The sequence below is a fragment of the Tursiops truncatus genome, chromosome 3 (assembly GCF_011762595.2).
Source record: "Tursiops truncatus isolate mTurTru1 chromosome 3, mTurTru1.mat.Y, whole genome shotgun sequence".
NCBI classification, from domain to species: domain Eukaryota; kingdom Metazoa; phylum Chordata; class Mammalia; order Artiodactyla; family Delphinidae; genus Tursiops; species Tursiops truncatus.
Window position 1 is genome coordinate 122,449,391 of NC_047036.1, and position 25,499 is coordinate 122,474,889.

The 25,499-nt window shown below is 41.8% G+C and overlaps 1 protein-coding gene and 1 long non-coding RNA gene across 16 annotated transcripts in view; one reads left to right on the forward strand and one right to left on the reverse strand.

Moving 5' to 3' along the window:
• Positions 1 to 5,225: 5,225 nt before the first annotated feature.
• Positions 5,226 to 18,936, reverse strand: LOC141278336 (uncharacterized). Its single transcript, XR_012330901.1, has 3 exons — positions 18,799 to 18,936; positions 7,171 to 7,386; positions 5,226 to 6,342 (listed from the first exon to the last, which is right to left on the reverse strand). It is a non-coding gene; the product is annotated as an uncharacterized lncRNA (long non-coding RNA).
• A 74-nt stretch (positions 18,937 to 19,010) lies between these two features.
• TCERG1 (transcription elongation regulator 1) overlaps positions 19,011 to 25,499 on the forward strand; it is a 60,240-nt gene continuing 53,751 nt past the window's right edge. For 13 of the 15 annotated variants that reach the window (XR_004525908.2, XM_033853362.2, XM_019924649.3 and 10 more), the window contains exons 1-2: positions 19,012 to 19,134; positions 25,150 to 25,375. Coding sequence is in view for 14 of the 15 variants with exons in the window: in XM_033853362.2 (XP_033709253.1) it covers positions 19,076 to 19,134; positions 25,150 to 25,375 (285 nt within the window). In the remaining variant the exon portion in view is untranslated. Of the gene's footprint in view, positions 19,135 to 25,149; positions 25,376 to 25,499 lie in introns of all 15 variants that reach the window. The other 2 variants (XM_033853366.2, XM_033853367.2) reach the window with 1 other exon arrangement.

Genomic DNA, 25,499 nt, shown 5'->3' on the forward strand with positions numbered 1-25,499 from the left:
TCCTTTTACATCTCATTGCCCTTAACAAACCAATTCTGGTTCATCACCTTGGGTTGTTCACCTGAACAAAACTGATTGGGAGGGATGATTGTGGGATGGGCAGCCAATAGTGTTTTGCCACATGAGCCAATCAGACTCTCTTGCTCAGAAATCTGAGCCAAGAAACCCAGCCTGGGTTTGCTGTTAGTGAATGGACAGCAAACCAGAAGTTGAGCTGAGGCCATGACACACCAGGCCATGTACAAGCTAAGGTTATGACAAGAAAAATTCTATAGAGAGGGTGAGGAAGCCATTTGGTAGAGAAAGGAGAATGGCGCGCATCTTCAGAGGTGGGTGGAGCTGCCCTGAGGGTTAGAAACAGTTCCCTAAACTGCCTAGATCCCTGATGTTTTCTGGTTATGATTTCACTTCCAGGCTAGAGAGAATGTACCAGTTAGGACTCAGAAAAAAGCAAACAAAAACTGCCCTAGCACAAAAGAGGAATTAGTTATCAGTGTCTTTCCTACCCAAGGCAGGAAGTTTACCCTGTCCTTAGGAAGTACTGGAACCAGAAAGGGCCAGAATGAGGTGACTTCTGTCTGCCTCTTCCTCTGTGTTTCTCCGTAGTTTATTGCATTTTTTTTTGAAGTATAGTTGATTTACAATGTTGTGTTAGTTTCAGGTGTACAGCACAATGATTTAGTTACTATTTTATTACTATTCTTTTCCAGGTTCTTTTCCATTATAGGTTATTACAAAATATTGAGTATAGTTCCCTGTATACAGTAGGTCCTTGTTGGTTATCTATTTTATATATAGTAGTGTGTATATGTTAATCCCTACCTCCTAATTTATTCCCCATCCCCGTAGTTTATTTCATTCTTATCTCTGCAGTAGTATATCTCTGCTTCATGTTCCCCACATTATCATACATCCGCCCACATCTTCTAAATTTGCGTTTAAGTTTTGTCCCCCTGAAGAACCCAGCTGGTACTCAGTCCCTGGGTCCTAGTTTCAAATTCCCAAAGGAAAGAAGCTGAGAGACCTAAGTTGGGTCAGATGTCCAATCTGCCCAGTCCATAGGCTTCAGGTCACAACACACAAGCATGGGATAGTGAAGAGCAGAACTAGGAGAAAAAGGGGTCATTGACTCAGGCTGGAAAGACACCCCAAAAGATTTCCACCATGATCCTTAAAAGAATGGCTTTCAAGATTGAGGGGTAGGACTTCCCTGGTGGTGCAGTGGTTAAGAATCCGCCTGCCAATGCAAGGGACATGGGTTCAAGCCTTGGTCCGGGAAGATCCCACATGCTGCAGAGCAACTAAGCCTGTGCGCCACAACTACTGAGCCTGCTCGCCACAACTACTGAAGCCTGCGTGCCACAACTACTGAGCCTGCAAGCCACAACTACTGAGCCCGTGCGCCACAACTACTGAAGCCTGCAAGCCTAGGGCCCGTGCTCCGCAACAAGAGAAGCCACCACAATGAGAAGCCCGCACACCTCAACAAAGAGTAGCCCCCGCTCACTGCAACTAGAGAAAAGCCCGCGTGCAGCAATGAAGACCCAACGCAGCCAAAATTAAATAAATAAATACAATTAAAAAAAACAAAAAAGATTGGGGAGTGGGAATTTGCCCCTCGGGGACATTTTGCAATGTCTGAAAACATTTTTGGTCATCACAACTTAGGGGATGAGTACTACCTGTATCTAATGGGGAGAGGCCAGGGATGTTGCTAAAATCCTAGAATGTTCTCACAACAAAGAATTATCTCATCCAAAGTGTCAATAGCACTAAGGTTGAGAAACTCTGCCTCCCCTTTGATTCTGGTAACTGTTCTTTCAATCAAACGGAGCATCTGTACCCAGAGAGCACACACCCAGGCTTGGTAAGTCACAGGGCTCAGTAAATATTTGTAGAGCAGAGAACAAATGAAAACACCATCCTGGGATTCTGTGGATGCTGATTCTACTGCTGATTACCTGGATTCAGGGTGCATTCTTGGTGAAGGAGCCCACAAAGGCAGAAGATGCCGAGGTTCCTGCCCTGGGTGGGGGATTGTTAAAAAGAAAAGGGAAGATGGAATAAGCAGAAACAGATCCAAGCAGAAGACAGAACTAGAAACACACACACAACTTGCTCTTACAAATGCTCAAAACATAAACAACAGCTGCCTGGCTGGTACCTGCTCCTCCCCAAACACCATAAGGGAGAGCCGTAAATCCTTATGTCCCGAACAGCTGTCGGTGATGACAGAGGCATCTTTTTTTCCACACTAACTTGTCTGGCAGGGAGGTACAGGCTCCAGGCCATTGGGTTTCTTTTTGGCTTAGTCAATACAACATCTGCTATCATCTCCTAAGGAGCATTGTCCCTGGAATCTTAAACAAACAAACAAAACAAAAAACCTGTAAATGACTCAGAGAGGAGAAGGCTTCAGGAATAAGGAGAAGAAAGAAATTTTAAGGCAAGACATTGCCCTGAAATTCCTGATAAACACGACGCTGCTATTTGGCAAAGGGGAATAAGTTTTCAAAAGTTTCTGGAGGAAACCCCAGAAATTAGATAACTTAGGGTCTTTGCTGCCCTCTACTGATTATGATGAAGACTAGCAGGGGGTTCGAGATGGAGAACGGTGTCAGTGGATTGCTTCATTCCTTCATTTGATTTTCAAACACACATTTACTGTGTATAAGTATACTTTGCCTATACCCTGTGCAGGTGCCGTGCTAAGCATTAGTGCAACGGTAAAAAATACATGTCCCTGTTCTCCTGGGATGTACATCCTAGCAAATGAGACAGACTATGTGTAAGTCAACAAATAAGAAACATTTAAAGTTTGTTCAGATGGCTCTGAAAGCACTTAACAGGCAATTTAAGACTCGGGGGCTGGGAGGTGACACGTGAGCTGAGACTGGGAGGTTGAGACAAACTCAGCTGAGCTGAGAGCAGAGCCCAGGGCTCTGTGGGCAGATTGAGAAGTGGGTCCCTGAACCTGGCGTGGGAGCAGGGACCAGTGTGGAGGGAAGGCCAGAGGGGCGGGTAGGGGCCGGGTCATGCAGGGACCCTGCAGTCTGCGAAGGAACTTAGATTTTCTTCTGAATAAATCTGACCCAATAGAGGAAGCTGTTGAAAGGTCGCTATTTTTGTTTTTAAACGATTATTCTGGGACTTCCCTGGTGGTCCAGCAGTTAAGATTCTGCACTCCCAGTGCAGGGGGCCCAGGTTCGATCCCTGGTCGGGGAACTAAGATCCCACATGCTGCGACTAAGCCCCTGCAACTACTGAGCCCGCATACAGCATCAAAGACCCAGCACGGCCAAAAATATAAATAAATAAAATTTAAAAGAGATTATTCTTTCAGTAGGACATTTTTGCTCTACGATTTCCATAAAGATTTTCCCAGAAGTATCAGAAAGTTTACAGGTGCGTACATGAAAGAAATAAGTAAACATCTAGAGGATCACTCTGTCTCCTGTGTCGATCATGGAAGGTAGGGCAGGGGATAAGCCTAGGAGGCAGAGCCAGGCAGGGGCTGTGTTGGAGGTAGGCTGGACCAGAGTGGTGCCGTGGACATGGGCAGAAATGGATGGACAGAAGATGCCTTTGGGAGCTGCACCTTCAGGACCCACTGATGAGTCAGACGTGGCAGAGGATGACTGACAGCTGCCAAGGCAACGAGGGCAAGCCGATCAGCGATTGAAGAAATGTGGCACCTGCAAGGCTCCGACCTGGGCTCTTTGCGGGCCGGGGGGCGAGGACCATTACTCGCCAGCCCTTGCTCTCTCCTTCTGCTTGGCCTGGGTGACTATACCTGACAGGTCTCAGGGAGGCAGCCCTCATAAAAATGGCTATAAAGCCTTTTGCTAATACGCAGCCTCCCATAAATGTCAGGGGATGAGAATTACAGCCCTGCAGGCTCATCAAAGAGAGAGGGGGCTGCAGCTTGAGGAAGCTACAGTGACTGTAAGGGCACTAAGCTGTCTTTCTAAGCTGTATTTTAGTGTCAGGGAAGATGTGACCAGAGGAAGTGGAGTGCTAGCTGAGGCCAAAGTGGCCCAGAGCCTTTCTTGTAAGTTTAGGTATCAAATCTGTCTGCAAAGCTCCTCTTCACTCAGCCCAGGGCTTCTTCAAGGTGGAGAGGAGCATAGTCTTCACTTGTACCAATTGAGCCAGGAGGAGTGGCGATGTTAGGGAACCTGGCCTCGGGGCAGCCTCTCATTCTGGGAAGTAAACAACATACTGTTTCCCGCCTTTTCCAACCCTTGACCCACCTGTCAGCTAATTAGTACCTAGCACCTAGGACTGTTCCCCTGCTCACCAGCTGTCTGGTGGTCCTTTGATGCACCGCATATGTCTAACAGCCCTGACCCCCAACTCCCTTTCTTTCTCCCCTTTCATTTCTCTCTTTCTTTAATATGCACTCAACATACAGCTAAAAATCACTGGGATCATATTATAAGCATGGCATTGTGTTGGGGTCCTGGAAACTGGGCTGGGGAGGGTGGGTAAAGAAATATGATATGAAGACCCTATTCAGAAGAAGTTATTCATCTAGCTGGCTGCCAGCTGTATGAGTAACTTCCGGGAGCACAGACACACTGAAAAAGTAGAACAATAACAAGTAATGGTGGCTAACATCTCTTCCAAGGGCAGACTGAAAGCCAGGTACCTGCCAGGGGCATTGTCTCAAGGGGTCCTCATGATAACCTTACGAGGTGTGTACTATTGCCATTCTTGCTTTCAGATGAAGCTGAGGCTCGGGGAGGTGGTGACTTTTGCAGGGTGACAGCTAGTGAGTGATGGAACCCTTTTTTAACCCAAGTCTGCCTGATCCCGAAGCCTGTGTACTACTCTGTCTCTGGCCCATCGGTTAGGTTAACAGGAGATTACTAATAGCATGGGGGATAATCTACATGCCACTCCATTTCTGAGGCCATGCTGCCTTTTGTTTTTCCCTAACTTCTATACACTTGTGCACACAAACACACACACGTACACCCCTTGATCCATACCCCCATCCTGACCCTAAATTTTGGACCCTAATGGCATTTTTGACATTGAATCAAAATTATACCAACACTGTTACATGTTCATTGAGAAAGCATTTTCAGGATCAAAGTCCAATAAATCATAAACCCCAATAAATAATCCTCCCCCAAAACACCAATACTTTTCTGGATCAGTTTTCTGTATTAGACAGTATTTTTTCATTTTTTGCTATTTTTTTATTTACTAAAGTTTCTTTTTTAAAAAAATTATTTATTTATTTTTGGCTGCATCGGGTCTTCGTTGCTGCACACGGGTTTTCTCTAGTTGCTGCAAGTGGGGGCTACTCTTCCCCCACTACTACTACTACTCTTCGTTGCAGTGCGCGGGCTTCTCACTGCGGTGGCTTCTCTTGTCGCGGAGCACGGGCTCTAGGCGCGCGGGCTTCAGTAGTTATGGCTCACAGGCTCTAGAGTGCAGGCTCAGTAGTTGTGGCACGCAGGCGCACGGGTTGTGGCGCACGGGTTTAGTTGCTCCGCGGCACGTGGGATCTTCCTGGACAAGGGATTGAACCTGTGTCCCGTGCGTTGGCAGGCGGATTTTTAACCACTGCTCTACCAGGGTTATTTCTGACAGAATTAGTTCTTCATTTAAATTTCAGAGTGAAGATTTGAGTCATCCAGCAGTTCTGTCTGCATCAAATTTTATCAATTGTTATATAGTTGTGTGAAGTTTCTTCAATGACTGTCATTTCTACGAGGCTCAACTTTGCTGGCTCAAATTTTGCATATTTGCACTTTAAGATTTGATCTTCAGTCAATTTTTAGTCAATATCACATTTTACTACATGCAATGATAGCTATTTTCAGTTTCAATTTGTATTGGTTATTTTTACCAGAAATATCCATTATGAATTGGACATCAGACTAATACTTTGTATTTATTACTTAGCTAACCTATGAGAAAATTGAGAGCAGTATATGCAACAGAGAGAGCCAGGTAAAACAGAGAGAAAGATTCAGACATGAGAGATAAAGACAGCAAGAGGAGGTCAAATAATAAGAAAAAATATTATATTTATAGAAATGGTAATAGCTAATTTTTATTGAGCACTTACTATGAGCCCTGTTCTAAACACTTTAAACGGGCTCACATTCATTTAACCCCCACAGAAACTCTGCGGAGATACAGTTATTATTCCTATTTTAAGATGGGGAAACTTTGGCACAAGGAGTGGAAATAAATTGTCCCAAATTATGCAGCAGGTAAAAGGCAGATCCAGGATTCAAACCCAGGCAACCTGTGACAGAGAAGCTGCAGCAGTCCTTCGATATTGCTTGCTTACTTCTTGGTATTGCAGCATTGAAACATCCCCTGGAACAAAATGGTGGGGTGAGTCAAAATGTCCTTCTTCCATCCCATGCTTTGCTGCTACCTGAAATGCTCACCACATTGTCTGTACCTAATACAATCACATGCTTCCTACAGGGTAGGCGGCCTGACCTCAGGGGGGAGGGGCCACTGCCCGCAGGTCTGGGTCTCCTTACCCTCTTCTGGGATTCCCAGCATCTGAGCTAATCCTGTTGGAAATTTTATCATCTGTGCTGCAGTTTTTGCTTCTTAGTCTTCCTAAACTAGACCATAAGCTCCTTGAGGGCAGGAGCTGGGTCTCGTTATACTGTTTCCATTTACAAGTGTAGAAATGTATAAGTTAGAAAGGCTAGGAATGAATGTGTCATTTCACTAATAGTGAATTCCACTAAAAGTGATTTGCTTTATTATTTACTTTTTAGTATGATTACTTTGGCCTAAAAAGTTCTTCTGTATAAAGGGAACTGTGACCTTTCATGTTAGTTCTGGAAACTTCCTAATTCAAATCTCATGAAGTTTTGATGTTCTGATGCAAGTAACTGGGCTGTGGGTAAACCATTTAATTTCCACATTCCTCTGTTTCTGTTTCGTTCTAAAAGTCCTACAGTATCTGGTAAACAAGGAAATTTGAATATGATACAGAGAGTCCAAACCCAGCAAGTCTATTTAGAATTTATGTCTGTGACTATAACTATATACTTGATCTTTAAGGTTGGAGAAGTTATCCCTATGTAACCCAGGCTGCCCCAGTCAGAAATCTTAATGTGGCCTAAAATTCCCCACCTGTCCCACACTCAAATCCAATCACTCACCTAGTTTTGTTGATCCTACCTTTTAAATAGCTCCTGCTCTGGGGCAGTGCGGGGAACCAGCAATCTGTCAGGTGAGGTGCCCCTGGAGGCGGGAGGTAGAGCACATGTGCAGCAATCTGTCAGGTGAGGTGCCCCTGGAGGAGGAGGAGGTAGAGCACATGTGCATCTCGCGAGGTCAGGCATGAAAGAGGGCTGGCGGAAAACAGCGCCGGCGAAGGGAGACTGTCGGCATGGCCTTTGACATAAGGGGTGAAGTAATAGATTAGGTATGAAAGCTAGTCATTTCCCTTCAACATGTGTCACTTTGCTGCCTTCCCTTCTCTTAAATTGTCTTCACTTAGCCATTAGCTTCAGCAACGCGGATCTTCGGGGGCTGAGGCTTGTATAACTGACCATTTTGCGTTTCAACAATCATCATAATCTCATTGAGATTTAAGAACCCTCGGGAGTTCCCTGGTGGTCTAGTGGTTAGGATTTGGCACTTTCACTGCGGTGGCCAGGGTTCAATCCCTGGTCCGGGAACTGAGATCCCTCAAGACGCACGGGTGCAGCAAAAAAAAAAAGAAAAAGGAAAAAACAAAACAAAAAAATCCCTCACTTTGTTTCCACCTGAGTGGAAGAAAGAGAATAGAAGTATGTTCCAAATGGAATATGCCAATATTTCAAGCAAGGGCTACTTGCAGAAAAGTGGACAAATAGCTAAAAGTTTCTAAAGTCTTCTCTTTTGATATTACACCTGCAACCTCCTTGTTTAATTACAGGTGATTCCATCCTGTTTTACAAAATATATTTCTGAAAAGTTATATACATATATATATACACACTTACATGTAATAAGGACGAATCTATAAAAGATTACAAATTCACAGTTACACTTAACCGTTTGTTTAGAGCTTATCTTTGATGATGTATTTGCAACATTTCATATCTCTGGTCTTTGACCAACTCAAATCAAATAACTTCTAATCAGAAAAAAAAAAAAAAAAAAGCTCCTGAACCTGTCCCCTCTTCTCCAGTCTTGCTGTCATTGTCTTAGCTCAAAGTCTCATTATGGTCAATCACAACAATTTCTACTGTCTCCCTGACTGCAAACTTAACTCTTTTCTAACTCATCATACTGACTGTAGTCAGCAAATCTGATCCTGTCACTTCCGTACTTGAAACCCCTGAATAAAAACTTATTACCGGGCTTCCCTGGTGGCGCAGTGGTTGAGGGTCCGCCTGCTGAGGCAGGGGACGCGGGTTCGTGCCCCGGTCCAGGAGGATCCCACATGCCGCAGAGCGGCTGGACCCGTGGGCCATGGCCGCTGAGCCTGTGCGTCCGGAGCCTGTGCTCCGCAACGGGAGAGGCCACAACAATGAGAGGCCCGCGTACCGCAAAAAAACCCCACAAAACTTATTACCTATGGAATAAATATAACCTCACCCACCTTTCTAGTTCATCTCCTGCCACTCCCCTGTACATCAGTGCTTTGGTTCCTAAAATTGCTTCCAAAATGCTATCCCTTAATGCATCCTTTCCTGGTCCTTGTTTGCTTCCTCAGTTTCCATCTTCACAGTGGACTTTCCCTCCAATCAGAGCCCCTGCTTCTGTGTTTCTGCCTGAATTCCCAGCAGTATGGCATAAAGATTCAGGGCAAATGCAATAGTGTGGAATTACCTGACTACACCACTTAAACTGTATGAGTTTGGGCAACTCGATGAACCTTTCTAATTCTCAGCTACCTCATCCGTGAAGTGGGGATAAATTGTTGCCGCATATGACTGTCATGAGGACTTAACTGGGAAGTTCCATATAAAATGCTTGCATGTGGTAATCGCTTAGTCAACACTAGTCATTTGCCATGGCTATGATTTGGTTTATCTACTTCCTCTTCTAGGCTGTGTACTCCATGGACAGCGAGTCTTGTTTCTTTAGCAACTGTGATAGTTCCTGGCACACAGTAAGTGTTCATCAAATGTTTGCCAAATGGACAAATGAATGGATTTGCCAGATCGACAAATGAATTATCTTCTGAATTCGAAATTAGAACACTTGGTCTGATATGTTTTTGTAATGGAGAGGAGTTCATGTAACTTCTAAGATGGAGTTATTGCTACAGCAATAACAAATTATTACTTTACTTTGTCCTGAGACTGGTGTGGTGCTTAATGATACACTACAGATGTTGAGTTTTGTAAATTTTAAGAGACAGAGCTTTCAAATTGAACTGAGGAAGCACAATGTTGTCAAGACTTGGGTTCTAGTCCTGTTTTTGCCACTAACTGGATATGTGACTGTGAGAAAGTTAATAATCAAACTCTCAGGGTCTCTGCTTCCTCATCAAATTTGTGCAAAGAATGTTGGACTAGATGATCTCAAAGATTCTTTTTAGCTTTCCAATTAACTCCTTTTGTAACTTCTCAAGTTGGCAATTTGGGGAAATTGTGTATGACAGTATTTAAAACAATTGCATTATAATAGAGTCTTAAATATTACTTTTATGAAAAAAAACAAAGACTAAGAATGCTCTTTAGCCAACTTGAACCCTTTCCCTTGGGTCCCAGGATTGCTTTAGGGACACACCTCTTCCTTGGACAGTAAACCCATTCATTTTACTATGTGTAGGGAAAGTATTTGTTGTTTTAGCTAGCTAATTAAAGTCTTTTAAAAATAATGTTATCTTTTAGAGCTGTCCTTTCACCACTTTCAATCATAACGTCTCTTAAAATAAAAAAAATCCGGGGCTTCCCTGGTGGCGCAGTGGTTGAGAGTCCGCCTGCTGATGCAGGGGACATGGGTTCGTGCCCCGGTCTGGAAAGATCCCATATGCCGTGGAGCGGCTAGGCCCGTGAGCCGTGGCCGCTGAACCTGCCCGTCTGGAGCCTGTGCTCCGCAACGGGAGAGGCCACAACAGTGAGAGGCCCGCATACCGCAAAAAAAAAAAAAAAAAAAAAAAATCCGTAACTTCCTAATTAAAAAAATAACCATTATGTGATGATTCCTGAGATGATGTTGTTTTAATTTTGAAAAACAGAAAAATTGGGACTTCCCTGGTGGTGCAGTGGTTGAGAGTCTGCCTGCCGATGCAGGGGACACGGGTTCGTGCCCCGGTCCGGGAAGATCCCACATGCCGCAGAGCGGCTGGGCCCGTGAGCCATGGCCGCTGAGCCTGCGCGTCCGGAGCCTGTGCTCCGCAACAGGAGAGGCCACAGCAGTGAGAGGCCCGCGTACCGCAAAAAAAAAAAGAAAAACAGAAAAATTTTAATAGTATGATTTTAGAGCTGGAATGAACCCCGAAAGACATAATTGTTGTTGCTAAAAGAAGGAAAGAGAAATGCCTCACCAATTTAGTAAGATAAATAGCAGTTACTTTAAACAATGCATTTGATTAACAGTTTATATTAATGAACCAAGAGATTATAAATGTGTCATTGAGTATTTTGGAACAAATCCAGAGTTTCTTGGAGTTAAACTAGTAAAATGCATATATAATACAATGGACTTAGGTATAGACACTTACGTTAATAAACCAAGGGATTGCAAATGAGTGGTTGATTATTCTAGGACAAATCCAAATGAGGGTAATCCTAGGGAATGTGATTATCATTTAATAAGTGGAAGCCTAAATAATTATATGGTATTCTATTGGGAAAAAATTGTGGAAACGAAACATAGATGGTCATCCCAGAGTACTGTACTCTACCCTGTGGCTTGCAGATCCCAGGAGGTCCATGAAATTATCTTAAAGGACTGCAAATTCATGAGCTCACTAATTATTTATTGTTTGTTGACTGAATCAGCCAGTGATGTTAATAATAAAAATGACTTCCTTTCTGTTTGCTTCCTATAGAGCGGAACAGAAAAGAACACACCTCTTTTTAAATCTCCTCTTAGCTAGAGAAGTAGGCTTAGCTATATATGCAAGGAAGAGGTTCTTGGGTGGGACAGAGAGTTTCCCAATGCAAGAGTAGGCAAAGATGCTCTAAGTGGAAAGTATATCTCTATTTGGAATAGTGAATTTTCAGACTATCATGACCCAATCCCACTAAAGATTCAAATCAAATAACTTACTGCCCTTGTTCTGCTTCCAATCACATTGAACTGCTTTCTGATAATTTTGCTTGCTCTGTAATTCTGCCCACAGAGAGGATAGGAATGTCTGGCTCATCTGACAGGTGTAATTCTCTGTAAATAAATTGGCATTCTGGTTTATCAAATTGGATCTTTGGTTCTAGTCTTTTTTTTAATAAATATATTTATTTATTTATTATTGGCTGTGTTGGGTCTTCGTTGCTGCATGTGGGCTTTCTCTAGTTGTGGTGAGCACGGGCTACTCTTCGTTGTGGAGTGCGGGCTTCTCATTGTGGTGGCTTCTCTTGTTGTGGAACACGGACTCTAGGTGCGCAGGCTTCAGTAGTTGTGGCACATGGGCTCAGTAGTTGTGGCTTGCGGGCTGTAGAGTGCAGGCTCAGTAGTTGTGGTGCACGGGCTTAGTTGCTTCACAGCATGTGGGATCTTCCTGGATGAGGGATTGAACCTGTGTCCCCTGCATTGGCAGGTGGATTCTTAACCACTGTGCCATCAGGGAAGTCCCTGGTTCTAGTCTTATTTTGCCAAGAAAATATATTTGGAGAACAGTAAAGCTAGGAGTACAGTCCTTAACCACACGTATTTCCCAAGGTCAAGGGTACCTTGGGTGCTCTTTTGGCACTCAGGTAACTGAGCCTTTACTAGGGACATTTCTGTGTACTGCTTGCCCTGATCATTGGATGAGCATCTTGTCCAACTCTCTCATTTTATAGATGGATAATAAGGCATACATCACAATATGGCTGTGGTTTCCACCCTCTGCACTTGGCATCATTGAGAGTTAGCTATCTGGAAGCTGAAAACATATTTTAAAAACTTTTTATTTTGAAATAATTTTGGATTTACAGAAGAGTTGCAAAGTTAATACTGAAATCCTCTGCACCCAGCTTCCCTTAGTGTCAACATAACCATGGTACATTTATCAAAACTAAGAGGTACAGGGGACTTCCCTTGTGGCACAGTGGTTAAGAATCTGCCTGCCAATGCAGGGGACACAGGTTTGAGCCCTGGTCTGCAAAGATCCCACAAGCTGTGGAGCAGCTAAGCCCACGAGCCACAACTACTGAGCCCACGTGCCACAACTACTGAGCCCGCATGCCACAACTACTGAAGCCCGTGCACCTAGAGCCTGTGCTCTGCAACGAGAAGCCACCGCAATGAGAAGCCTGTGCACCGCAATGAAGAGTAGCCCCTGCTCGCAGCAACTAGAGAAAGCCCACACGCAGCAATGAAGACCCAACGCAGACAAAAATAAAACAAACAAACAAACAAACCTAAGAGGTACAATACTAACTAAACTACACACTGTATTAAGACTTCCATGGCTTTTCCCGCTAGTGTCCTTTTTTGGTTCCGGGATGCAAGCCAAGATCCCACATTGCAGTTAGTTGTCATGTTTCCTTTGTTGCCTTAAACAGTTTTTCTGTCTTTACCTGTCTTTCATGACTTAGACACTTTTGAAGAATAGTGATCAGGTGTTTTGTAAAATGTTCTTCAATTTGAGTTTGTTTAATGTTTCCTCAAGTTTAGATGGAGGTTACAGATTTTGCGGAAGAATAGCACAGAGGTGAAGAGCCCTTCTCATCATGTCATATTAGGGGTGCATGCTGTCACTGAAGATGTTAATCTCCATCACTTGGTTAAGATGATGTCTGTTGGGTTCCTCCACTGCAAATGTAAGCTGTATCTGGTGGTCACTAAGTCTAACTTACACTCAAGGAGAGGGGACTTAACTCCACCTTCTGAAGGGAGGACTACCAAAGAACTTGTGGACATATGTTAAAACCACCACAGTGATTTATAAATTTGGGGTGGAGATACTTTGAGTAATGCAATATCCTGTTTCTCCTTAAAGTTTCACCCACTCATTTTAGCACCCATCAGTAGATCTTGCCTGCAGCAATGATTACTGTGGTGTTCTAATGGTAATTTCCTGTTTTCCTCATTCTTTTCATGTTTATTTGCAAACAAGGTTGTAAATGGATATCTATTTGTACCCCAGTGTGTTTTGTGACCTGGTGTCTTTTTATCTGGCTTCTCAATTTGGTCAACTTGGATAAGTCCTTCTCTTGAAGATATCTTTTCTTCTAGAAGATAGATTCACAAGTTTCTTTTCCCTTTCCTTTTGTAGTCATCAGATTTTCTACAAGTTTTGGCATTAAAAAAAAAAGCATACAGCATTGTTGACTTTCCAACAAAAGGTCAAACGAGTTAATTATATCTCAATTTTTAAGAAGTCAAACATGAGATTTTTGTTACCTTAATCTCCCTTATGAAGATGTTTTTACTCTTTACGTGTGTTGGGGTACCTCATATCATCTCCTTTACTTTCTCATCGACTGTCCAACTAAAAACTAACAATGTAAGCAGACACATTTTGCTGTGTATCAGTTTAAGTACTTTTAGGCAGCTTCCTATAGTTGAATGTTTCAAGGGCTTAGAATATTTTCTCTATGAATGGATGATTTCAATATTAAAAAAGTAGAGAGGATAGTATCATAAACCCTCATCTCCCCATCACCCAGCTTCAACAGTTATAAAGGTATAGTCAACCTTTTTTCATCTATAACCTGCTGCCCTCCCCTCACATTCTCTCCCTGACCTTGCTGCTCCCCATTCTTGTTTATTTTGAAGCTAATCCCAGATATTATTTTATCCGAAAGTCTTTAGTAGGTATTAGAATTTTTTTTTGGTGTCAACTAGAAATGATAATCATTAACTAATTTACTCATTGACTTATTTATTAAATGGCACTGAGCTATATTCAGGAGAACCTGATTAAAAAACATGAATGCATTCCTACTCTCTTGGAGTCTGTATTCAACTGCACATTGAAGTTATAATCTGAGCCACCTTAGTAAATTTCTTAGTTACCTAACTTCTCTTTGTCTCAGTTTCTTGATATGTAAAAGAGACAGTGATGTTACCTTACTTAGATGATTGTTGTGAAAAGAAAATGGATAATGTATGAAAATTCTAGCATCAAAAATTATTGATTGTAGCTAATTGAAATGGATTGAATAACAGAAAACCCGTGTGTCCGTAATAATACTTAAAGAAGTCAGAAAAAAGGAATCTGTTCCCAGTTGAGATGACTATCAAACCATCATTTTATTTTGAAAGTTAATAAATGAAGGGGAAGGACTAAGCATTTATCCACTTTTAGCATAGAAACTGTATTTGGGGGCAATAGCCCCTGTTGTTGAAGGAAATCTCTAATTTACAGAAGAATTGTTAGCTAGTAAATGTAGAAAGTAACATGTAATTAGAAAATCATTATTTTGCTTGCCCTAAGGAAAGTATTGATTCAGGAAAAGATAAAATCATTAAACCATTAGGTCATGGTGGATAGGTAGGGTGACCATTTGTTCAATTTTGCTGGAGATGGTCTTGGTTTATGACTGTTGTCCAAAAGTAATCATTAATAGTGCAGATAACATTCTGATTACAATGTAAGGATTGAGCTGTCATAACCTTAACCCAATGTCAGTGATTAAGGGTGGGAAATTTAGATATTCATGTGTCTCCTGGTATGATGTAACTGAAATACACAGTACTACTTATGAAGTCCTCTTGATAAAAATGTTCAATTTATATCTGATCAAGTCTTCAGATCTAACTTCTAACTTATAAAAAATACAAGGGTTAGAGGAATCAATCAGACAGATCCAAAAGGTGGAACTGGTCTGGGATCTTCAGCAAGTCAGTGTCATGAAAAAACGGACTGTTCTAGGTTAAAAGGGTCTTAAGTGACATAGCAACCAGATGCATTGTATGGTTCTGAATTGGATCCTGATTGGATCAGAACAAACCAGTTGAAAAGGACATTTTAGCGACAGTTGGGGAAATTTGAATATGGATTTGGTATTACTGCTAATTATGTTAGAAGTGAAAATGTTATTTTTGATCTGTAGAAAACTATGGGATTTTTAAAAAGAGATAAATACTGATGTATTGAAGGATGGAATGTCATGATATTTATAATTTACTTTAAAATACTTCAGAATTAAAAACAATAAAGTGAGTTGACAGGAAAAGAAATAAGGTAAAATATGTAAAACACATTATACCCATAATGCTCAATGTTACAATAGGTAGTAACAAGTGCTTGGAATGTTACAAAGGCATCTTGTGTGCTATAGGAGAATATGATAGGGGAAATTACCTAGATGGGGGTGGCTAGCGGTCAGATTTTCTCTCTGAAGAATGCTTCCTGGAGGAAGTAATTGCGTAAGTTGAGACCTGAAAGGAAGTGTGGTAGGTGAGATGGCCCCCAGTGATCCCACCTCCTGGTATTCAGCTCTTGTGCAATCCACTCCCCTTAAGTGTGGGCTGGATGTATTGACTTGCTTTAATGAATAGAGTATGGGCAGAAGTGATGGAATTTCACTCTAATATTAGGTTACAAAATGTCTGTGGCTTCCATCTTGGGTATTCTCCCTCTGTCTCTCTCTCTTCCTCTCTTTCTTAGATTGCTCATGCTGGGAGAAGCAAACTGCCATGTTGTCATCAGCCCCATGAAGAGACCCATGTGGTATGTCCTCAGTCTAACAACCCACGAGGAAGTGACATATGCCAACAATCATGTGCATGAACTCAGAAGCAGATTCTATCAATACAACCTTGGGTGAGTCTTACCCCTGAGGCTCAGTGTCCCCATATGTAAAATGGGGACAGTATGCCTGCCCTGCAGGGGATTAAAAATAGTGTATGCAAAGTACCTACCATGGGCTTAAGATAAGTGTTCAAAAATGGTAGTTATTAAGAAAAAAAAAAACTGACTCAGCATTGGAAACACTTCTCAAGAGTCACTTCTGAAGAGTGACTTCATAACAAAGACTTAGAGCCCTGATGATATTAATCAGTTTTGAGCCAACACTGCCTCTTCAGTTCACTCTGACATACTAAATGTTAGGATCTATAATTCAGTTGCTGCCAACTGGGCAAAGATGGTATTTGTTTTTCTGTTCTGTACAGCTATGCCCATCTGTAGTATCTTAAGAGTCATCAAGCTTTGACTACAGGAAGTCTATTTGGTTTCTTAAAAGATTCACTGAATTTCTTTAATTCTTTTTTTACATAGATTTAATCAAATGGTTCACTGAAGACACAGCTCATATTTGCATTATGTTTTTAATAACTATTGAGTGCAAAATACCTGAACTTCAAGGACATGTTTATGTGAATAAACTATAGTAGTGAAGCAATGAAATGATTTTATATCTATCTATATCTATCTAATTATATTTATCGAATTATATCTGTCTCTATCTCTATATCTAATACGTGTGATACGTCTACATATGTATATATGTCTGCCCCACAAGGCATTCTTCTATCCATTCAAACTGACAGTTTGTTGTCATCTTTTATAATATGCCAGTGACTATCTTTCTGTAAGGTATCCATTTTGAGGTGGGTTTTCTTTGTTTCGTTTTGTTTTCCAGCAGTGGGGATTAGTCTGTCTTGAGCCATCTATATAAGTATTATTTTTGGAATAGTTTGCCAGGACTTGGAGATACATGCTGGTGTTGAAAAAGGGATCTAACCATCACTCTCATTCAAGCTCCAGTTTGTTCAAATGTTACGTATTTAGTGAAATTTTAACCATACTTTCCTTTTTCCAAACGATCATGGTCAGAACTGTGTTCAGCCTTTATCACATTTTATCATACTTCGTTGATTTTGAATATTTAACTGGCATTCAGTATAGCATGGTACTTATTGAAATACTGTAATTCACATACAATAAAATTCACTCTTTAAAGTGTACCATTCAACAGGTTTTAGTATAGTCACCAAATTGTGCAATCATCACCACTATCTAATTTTAGAATATTTTTATCATCCAAAAAGAAATCCCATACCCATTAGCAGTCACTCCCCACCCCCATCCTGGAAATCTACTTTCCATCTCTATGGACTTGCCTATTCTGGCTACTTCATTAAATGGAATCATATTGAGGCAGGAGGTAGGTGGGCCCCCCCAGGGTTAGCAATTGGAGTTCGTTCCCTGTGAACAGAAACTCCAAAATATCAACAGCAGGACAATTGAGAGAGGAGGCTGGGCCCTGCCCAGATAAAACATAAGAGACCACATATTTCTCATTTTTGAAGTCAAGGAGACCTTCTCGACTAGAAAGCTCCTTGGAGGTCAAAAGGGGAATGATATCAAGTATACCCATAGGCCTCTTTGCTGGAATCCATCTTGACTGAGAGATGCACGCACACACATGGGAAGATCCTGAGATATACCAATTACGGACTCTGAACCAGGCAAGTCAAAATGATTGGCCAAAGAAAACCCGGAAGAAATACCCCACATAAGTGATTGTAAACTACCACGAGGGCACAACTCTATCAGCCAAGATTGAGGCAGGACATAGTTGGCCACCCACCCTGCCCAGGGTAAGCAACTGGAGTTCGTTCCCTGTGGACAGAAACTTCAGTTGTTTACCCTGCAGGGGGGCCCACCTATCTCTTGCCTCAATATGATATGTAGCCTTTGGTGTCTGGCTTCTTTCACCTAGCATAACGTTTTCAAGGTTCATCCATGTTGTAGCATGTATCAGTACTTAATTATTTTTTATGGCTGAATAATATCCCTTTGTATAAATATACCATATTTTTAAATCGATTCACCAATTGCTTGGACATTTTAGCTATTATGAATAATGCTGCTATGAATATTTTTGTACAAGTTTTTGTGTACATGTATGTTTTCAGTTTTTCTTGGATCACGGTGTTTAGCAATGGAGATTTGCTGATATACTGTCTCAGGTTTAAGGCCAGGCTCTGCCATTTATTAGCTGTGTAAACTTGGCCAAGTTACTTAACTTCTCTCTGCCTCAGTCTCATCTATAAACTGTGGCTATTCATAGTACTCACCTCTTATAAGGCCTTTTTATGAGGCCTAAAACAGATAATACATGGAAAGTAATTAGGACAGTGCTTGGTATATATGCTTAGGTCTGAGTAAAATATATCTATTATTAGTTTAATATTTTGAGTTCCTTAATGGTAGAATTCATCTTCATCATGACTTTGAAACTCCAGTGCCTAAAGTTTTGTTTTGTTTTGTTTTTTTTAATAAAAAGACAAATAAATATTCAGAATTCCTTCTGGGTATCAGGGTATGCTAATTTCAGACAAGTGTATTTTGAAATTGAAGGACAGATGGTTTAAACTGTAAATTGCCTGAGGCTTGCCTCCTGCAACTTACTTAATACAGCAACTTACAACACTTCTTAGCCTGCGACTAATTATTTAATACAATTTGAGGTATTCTTGTAGTTAGTAATATATTATTTAATAACACGGGTATAATCCAGTGGTGCCTTAAGACTCCTGATTCTGAAAAGCTGGGAAATGGCTCATTTCCACAGCAACTCTGTGATTGGTTTACCGGCGACCCAGGTCGATTTTTGATTGGCTCACGCAATGGACATGGTCTCCACCCGAGCCAATATGTCCAGTATGAGGCCAATATGGCTCCACAACTGACTTTTCTGGAAGCCGGCAGACACGTGGCTACCGCAGGCCGAGGAGTACGTGGGAGGACCCAGTTTCACTTACCGCGAGAGGGCGCCGGCAGTTCCCCATTGCTGAAGTCTCGTTTACCATAAAGCCTCCGAGCGACCAATCAACTGGCTGTCTCCATACCGCTTTCAAAGTCGGCGGGCCCTTTCACCAATAATAAGGCAGATACCATCCTCAGCTCGAGGATTGATAGAAAGTCTGACCAGTCATTTCACAGATCTCTGCTATCTCCGCCTCGCTCGCGCGAGATTGACGATCCGCCCGGCCAATAGGGAACGCTGAGGCGGCGGGTGGAAGAACGCGGCCCTCTGTAATGGCGGAGCGTGGCGGGGACGGGGGGGACGGTGAGCGATTCAACCCGGGGGAGCTCAGGTAAGGGCGCTGCTCTACCTTACATCTTGGCGCTCCGGCGTCCCAGGGGCTCGGCCCGCCGCGCGGAGGGCCGGGGTGGAGGGTGGGCCGAAGACGCGCGGCGGCTGGGGGTCAGGACCGCATGGGATTGGAGAAGGGGGAAGGGAAGGCGGCTTGAATGAGGGAGCCGGGCCGGGACTGGGTCGCGGCCTCCTGCACGTTCTCGGGGCGCTTCCTGCGGTTTTCGCGGGGCCCCGGCGCCCTTCGCGGCCTGCGGCCCTTGGGCCGGACCCGGCGTTCCCGCTTTGGGGCCCCGCCTCAGGCGCGGGCCGCCTCAGCCTTGCTCCCGGCGCGACGCCGGCGGGGGCCCAGTTTTCCTCCCGGAAGCCTTCCACGCCTCAGCCAACTCCCCGGCTCGGTCTTCTCCACGCCCTCCGCCGCCCTTTGGGGTCCCCACGTCTGCCCTGTTCCTTCTTCCCCACGTTGCTTGCTTTTCATTAACTTCGTGCGGCCTTCCTTTCTCGTATCCTTTGGTTTCTTACCCCGTATTTGTGAGTAGTAACAATAGCAGCAGCCGTTTGTTAGGTGCTTCCAGGGGCCAGAGGACCCTTTCCTTAGACTTGTCTCTTGTGATCCTAACACTCATCCTTTGGAGTAGTTGCTGTTATCATTTTGCAGGCCCCAGTGCAAGAGCCATCTTCAGTTAAGTGACTTGCCCATCTTACAGGTGAGGAAACTGAGCCTCGTAGAGGTTGGGGAAGTAGAACCGGCTCGGTTTGGTGGAATCGTGGCTCCAGGAAGTGGCTTGAACCCAGGCAGCCAGACTCGGTGCACTCTTCCATTCCTCTTCTTTCTGTTTGTCTGCTCACGCCATCGCCCTAAGGATGGCAGTGACCTTTCTTGCCTTGGTTTTTCCCTGCCTCTGGAATTTGTAATTAAGTGTCTTGGAGAGAAAAATCTTTAGTCAGTGGTTTCTAAGGAAAACGAGGTACTGAGCTTTGCGTGTATTTGATACTTTTTTTTTTTTTAATGTTTCTGGGTGGGAAAAATGTCATGTCAGATGTTCAGATCCCATTCTGAATTGTGCCACTGTCAGTCTTTGAGAATGAAAAAGCGCAGAATAAGTTATGAGGACTCTAGTATTGTCTAGAGCACCAGATGAAATTGTATAAGGAAAACGGGTATTGTTACTTAAGTTTTCAGGGAAAAAGAAAAAGTCATGTTTTTTAGATTCTGAATGGTCACAAAAATTCTTACTCTGGTAGGAATAAAGTCTTATTTCAGGGATGTATCTCAAATCCTTTAAACCCCGCGTGTACACTTCAGTAATGAGTGATCAAAGTGCATTGCCAGGGTCGTTCAGTTTTCGTGATGAAAGGTTCATTCCTGATTCTGACCTTAAGAGAAGGTTACTAGTCTTACAGGTTTATTTGGGAACATTACTTTGCGTTTTAGAGAGTATTTTTCTTCAGTTTTACAATGAGTAGCCTTTTAGACTTTAATAGTAGTCTAGATATTGTTGCAAAACTGATTTGAATAGGACTTTAAATTAGGTGTTCTGTTGGAAATGTTTTATACCTTAGCCTGTTGGGTTGGAAGTTCCTTCCAGAGCATATTGTAGACTTTTATTTTAACATTTGTCATGGTTTAAGAGAAATTAGTTGTTTTTGTGGCCTCTGATGGCAGAAATTGGGGCTTAATTTTTGTATTTGTATTCTGAACGCATGTCATGGTGTGTCAGTATCATAGTGCCTGAAGAATAAGGTGTTCAGTGTATATATATTGTAAATAAATGAATAGAGGAGATTTAGAGATGGTCCGTGTAGTGGACCCACATTAATTGTGTGCAGTGTGAGAGTCACTGACCTAAGGTGCTGGCAGTAGAGTCCTGAACCAGACTAAAAACCTTTTTCCTCAGGGACCTTCCATGCTAATTAAGATTGATCTAAATTCCAAACTAACCACATCAAATGAGGAAATCAGCCTGCAAATGTGAAGAGACTTACACAGGGTCACCGAGGTATTGGCAGGGTCTGGATTAAAACCTAGGTCTCCTCACTTAGTCTTCCTTTTAATTTGCCTGCCATATATCAGCATTTAAAAAATTTTTGCTCTTCCTGTTATATTAAAGTATTTGCAGACTTGTCTTCACCATTGGGAAGATTGCATATCTGGATTTAGTACTTCTAGGGAAATACATTTGTTCTTGTAAAAAAATTTTTTGGGTTTCTGTTCATGCAAGTAGGCTTCTGTTTTCCTAAAGATTGAAAGTGGTAGGAATGCAAATAACCTGCAATAGACAGAATTTATTTGGAGTTCCAAATGCCTTTCTATTCCTTTATGGTTTAGGGCCATTAAAATTTAGAGTTATATTTGTATAGATCCTTTACCCAAGGCCTATATTTACTTATTAATGCTTTATGACTTATGATAAGGTACTTGGCAGTCTAAATTTCCTCAGCTGTATAATGGGAATAAGAATATGTTGGTGTTACCACTGACTAACTACCATAAACAAGTTCTTTTTCTGTGCCATAGTTTCCTCTGTAAAAATGGTGCCAAACTTATCTCATTGGGTTGTTGTTAGGATTGAAAGACTTAGTACAAATAATGTCCCTATAACCGTACCAAGTATATAGGAAGTACCCAGGGTTCACTATCATTATTAAAACAATAATTGAACACTACCATCCTGGACACTGAGATGCATCACTATAATAAGGAGAAACTATGTACTAGTGGGTAGAGATAATACAAAAGTAAACAAATAAGTGAGATGTTTTTTCATAGCATTTACCATAATTGTAAACTCGAATTGGGTAATGAAATAGAGAGGGGCTGGGAGAGACTAGGGTGAGAAAGGAGTTTAAGGTGAACTTTGAGCTGAGACTGAAGAGTGAGTCAGTTATATAAAGATCTGGGGAAAAGCATGCCAGGCAGAGGGAACAACTGCAGAGGCTTCAGGGTAATCAGGTAGTTGATCAGAAAGACTAGAGTCTGTAGAGAGGTCAGCAAGGGCCAGGTTATGTAGAGCCTGCTAATAATAATTATAGTAATAGTTACACTACTAATATTAAAACCGTTTAACAGTAATTTTAGTATTTTACTAAATTATTAGTATTTTACTAATACTCTTACTATACTGATGTTACAGCAACAGCAATAATAGCTAATACTTAACGTGCTGGGTGCTGTTCCAAGTTCTTTATTAGCTCATTTAATCCTCAGTGCAGGTCTGGTGAGGTTGTTGTGATGAAGCAGTGTATATAAAGAGCTCAGCACATGTGCTATACATATCTGACATCAGAAAATGGCAACTTGAGGCTGTCGATAGAGGAAATTATGCGAATTTTGCCACCATTTTCATGGCAGACTTTGAAAGCCATCTAGTCAAATTGGCCACCAAGTGCTTTTCAGGTAGAGCACTATGCTAGGTTTGTGGGGGAATGAAAGTAATGATAGTTAAAATAGTTTACTGTGTACCAGGTACTATCCTAAATGTTTCATGGGGATTATCTCATTGAACAGAGAGGTTTTATTTCTATTCCCCCCCCACCCCACTCCCTGCTCATTTACATGTGAGTATATTCAGGCTCAGAAAAAATGTGAGCAGCCTGACAGCAAAAGGCAGAGCCCTGATTTGACTCTTCATGCTTTTAGAACCTAAAATGCTTAACTTCAAGTTATAACTAGGAAGTGTGAAATTCTAAAGAGAGAAATAGTATAGATTTTTTGAAAAGGAAGAGGCAGATTCAGGAAATCTTAGATTAAGATACATTGTTAACTGAAGGCTGAAATGGAATATCTTTTCTTGGTGGTTAAGTTTTTTCCTGCCCTAAAGGTTAAGACATTGCTTCAATAACAGTGACCATCTGTCTTTTGGGAGTGCATATAATTTGAAAAAGACTGATTATTCTTTTTGCAATCACTTTTAAACTCATACTTTCTAACATTGAGCGTAGGATCATTTGCAGATTTGGTGAAATATATTTGGTGTGGTAGTTCTGGATGTGTTTACAATCCTAGTGCTCTCCTAGAAGGCAAATTGGTTCTTTATTAGGATTTTTTGTGTCAGAATTGAATTACGATGTGGAAAACTTAGAGAACATTGAAACGGGGGTAGTCTTAAGCACAGGATTGAAAAGTGTAGGAAAGTTGGAAGAGCCTGGTGAGGAGAGAGTATAAGAATGATTACCATCAAATGTGCATGAGGAATATAATTGTTAATCTTCTCTTGAGCACTGAAATGTAAATTTCATGTATAATGGAGAGATTTATCATAGCTACTGGGAAGACTGTGATAGGTGCTCAGTAAATTGACTGGCAAATTATAGTAAAGATTTTTTTAACATTCTATATACCCTATTTGTAAGATACAGTATTACCTAGGTGTTCAATGGTACATTCAGCAAATACTTATTGAGCCTTACTATGGGCAGGCATAACTATGTGCTGGGGATATAAAGGTGAACAGGACAGACAATTGTTGCTCAAAAGGGGCTTAGATAGAAAGCATGGTATAGCATTTAAGAGCCATTCACCTGTGTTTGAATTCTGGCTTTACCACTGAACCAGCTGTGTGGCCTTGGGCAAGTTATCTTACTTTTGTGCACCTTAATCTGTAAAATGAGTTTGATAAAATCTATCTCAGGGTTGCTGTGATGATTAAATAATTTAAAAAGCTTATGATTACTGCCTGGCACATAGTAAGCACTTGTTAAATAATTTTTTTAAAAAAGCACTTATGAGAGGAGATAGATAATGCCATCTTACATGATATTGCTTATGTGCCTGAGTGCCGTGGAGAAAATAGGGTGTTTAGCTAGAGATTGAAGGGTGGGGTGGGGTGCAGTGTACAGAGGGCTTTCCCTTTAGTTAGAGAATACTAATGATCTCTTAAGCTGCTCCCCTTCCCTGCTATAAAAACCTTGTATTTGGAAGTAATTTCAAACTTCCAAAAAGTTGCAAAAACAAATAGTATGCTTAGTGTTAATATTTTACCTGTTCTGCTTTATTACTTGTCACATACATGCTCTCTGTTTCTCTGAGCCATTTGAGGGTAAGATACACACACACACACACACACACACACACACACACACACACACACACACACACGGCTCTTTACATGCTCTCTGTTTCTCTGAGCCATTTGAGGGTAAGACACACACACACACACACACACACACACACACACACACACACACACACACACACACACACACACACACACACACACACACACACACACACACACACACACACACACACACACACACACGGCTCTTTACCCCTAAATACTTGAGTATTTCTTTTCTGAGGGTAGAGATCTTTTCTTACTTAACTACAGCACAGGCATCAATGTAAATTTGCGTTGATAAAATACTTTAATCTCTTGTCCGTATTCCAGTGTTGTCTACTAATTTGCGTTGATAAAATACTTTAATCTGTTGTCCGTATTCCAGTGTTGTCTATTAATCCATTATGTCCTTTATAGCATTTCTTCTCTCTAGTTTAGGATCCTGTCTAGAGTTGGTATTGTGTTGTCATGTCTCTTTGGCCTCTTTAATCTAGAACATTTCCACAGCCTTCCTTTGTCTTTTTTGTATAACATCAACATTTCTGAAGAGTATACTCCCTGCTGCCCCCTTTCTAATAGAACATTCTTCATTTTGTGTTTGTCGAATAGCTCCTTATTAGATTGAGGTTATGCATTCTTGCCTGGAATAGGTGATGTTGTGTCCCTCTCAGTCACATTAGGTCAGTTTCTCTATTGCATAGGTGTTTTGTTCATCCTTCTTTGCAACTGTAAGAAACATGTGGGAAGATACTTTAAATAACCTCCCTCATCTAAATTTCCTCCTAGATTTGGTGTCCATTCATCATTCTTACTGATGCACTCTATTGCAGTGTACAATATGACTTTCCAACTCTACTTGCTCTTAAGGGCTTTAAAAATTTGATGTAATTAGAGATTAGTAGCTACATTTTTGTTACGTTGAGAAAGAAAAATTTATTCATGGCTTTCCCACACAGGATGGCTCAACAGCAGGCCTTGAGGTTCCGAGGCCCAGCTCCCCCACCAAATGCAGTGATGCGAGGCCCACCACCTCTCATGCGACCTCCTCCACCTTTTGGTATGATGCGAGGCCCTCCTCCACCACCTCGGCCCCCATTTGGACGTCCTCCTTTTGATCCTAATATGCCACCAATGCCTCCCCCAGGAGGGATTCCTCCACCTATGGGCCCTCCACACCTCCAGGTAAAGAATATAGAGGTAGCTGTTTCTTTGTTGGCGTTAGTGTCAATATTATATATGGGTTTTGCCTTTAAAACCTGTGTTCTTGGTTTTATAGGAAAATGGGAACTAAAGAGAACATCCTTAT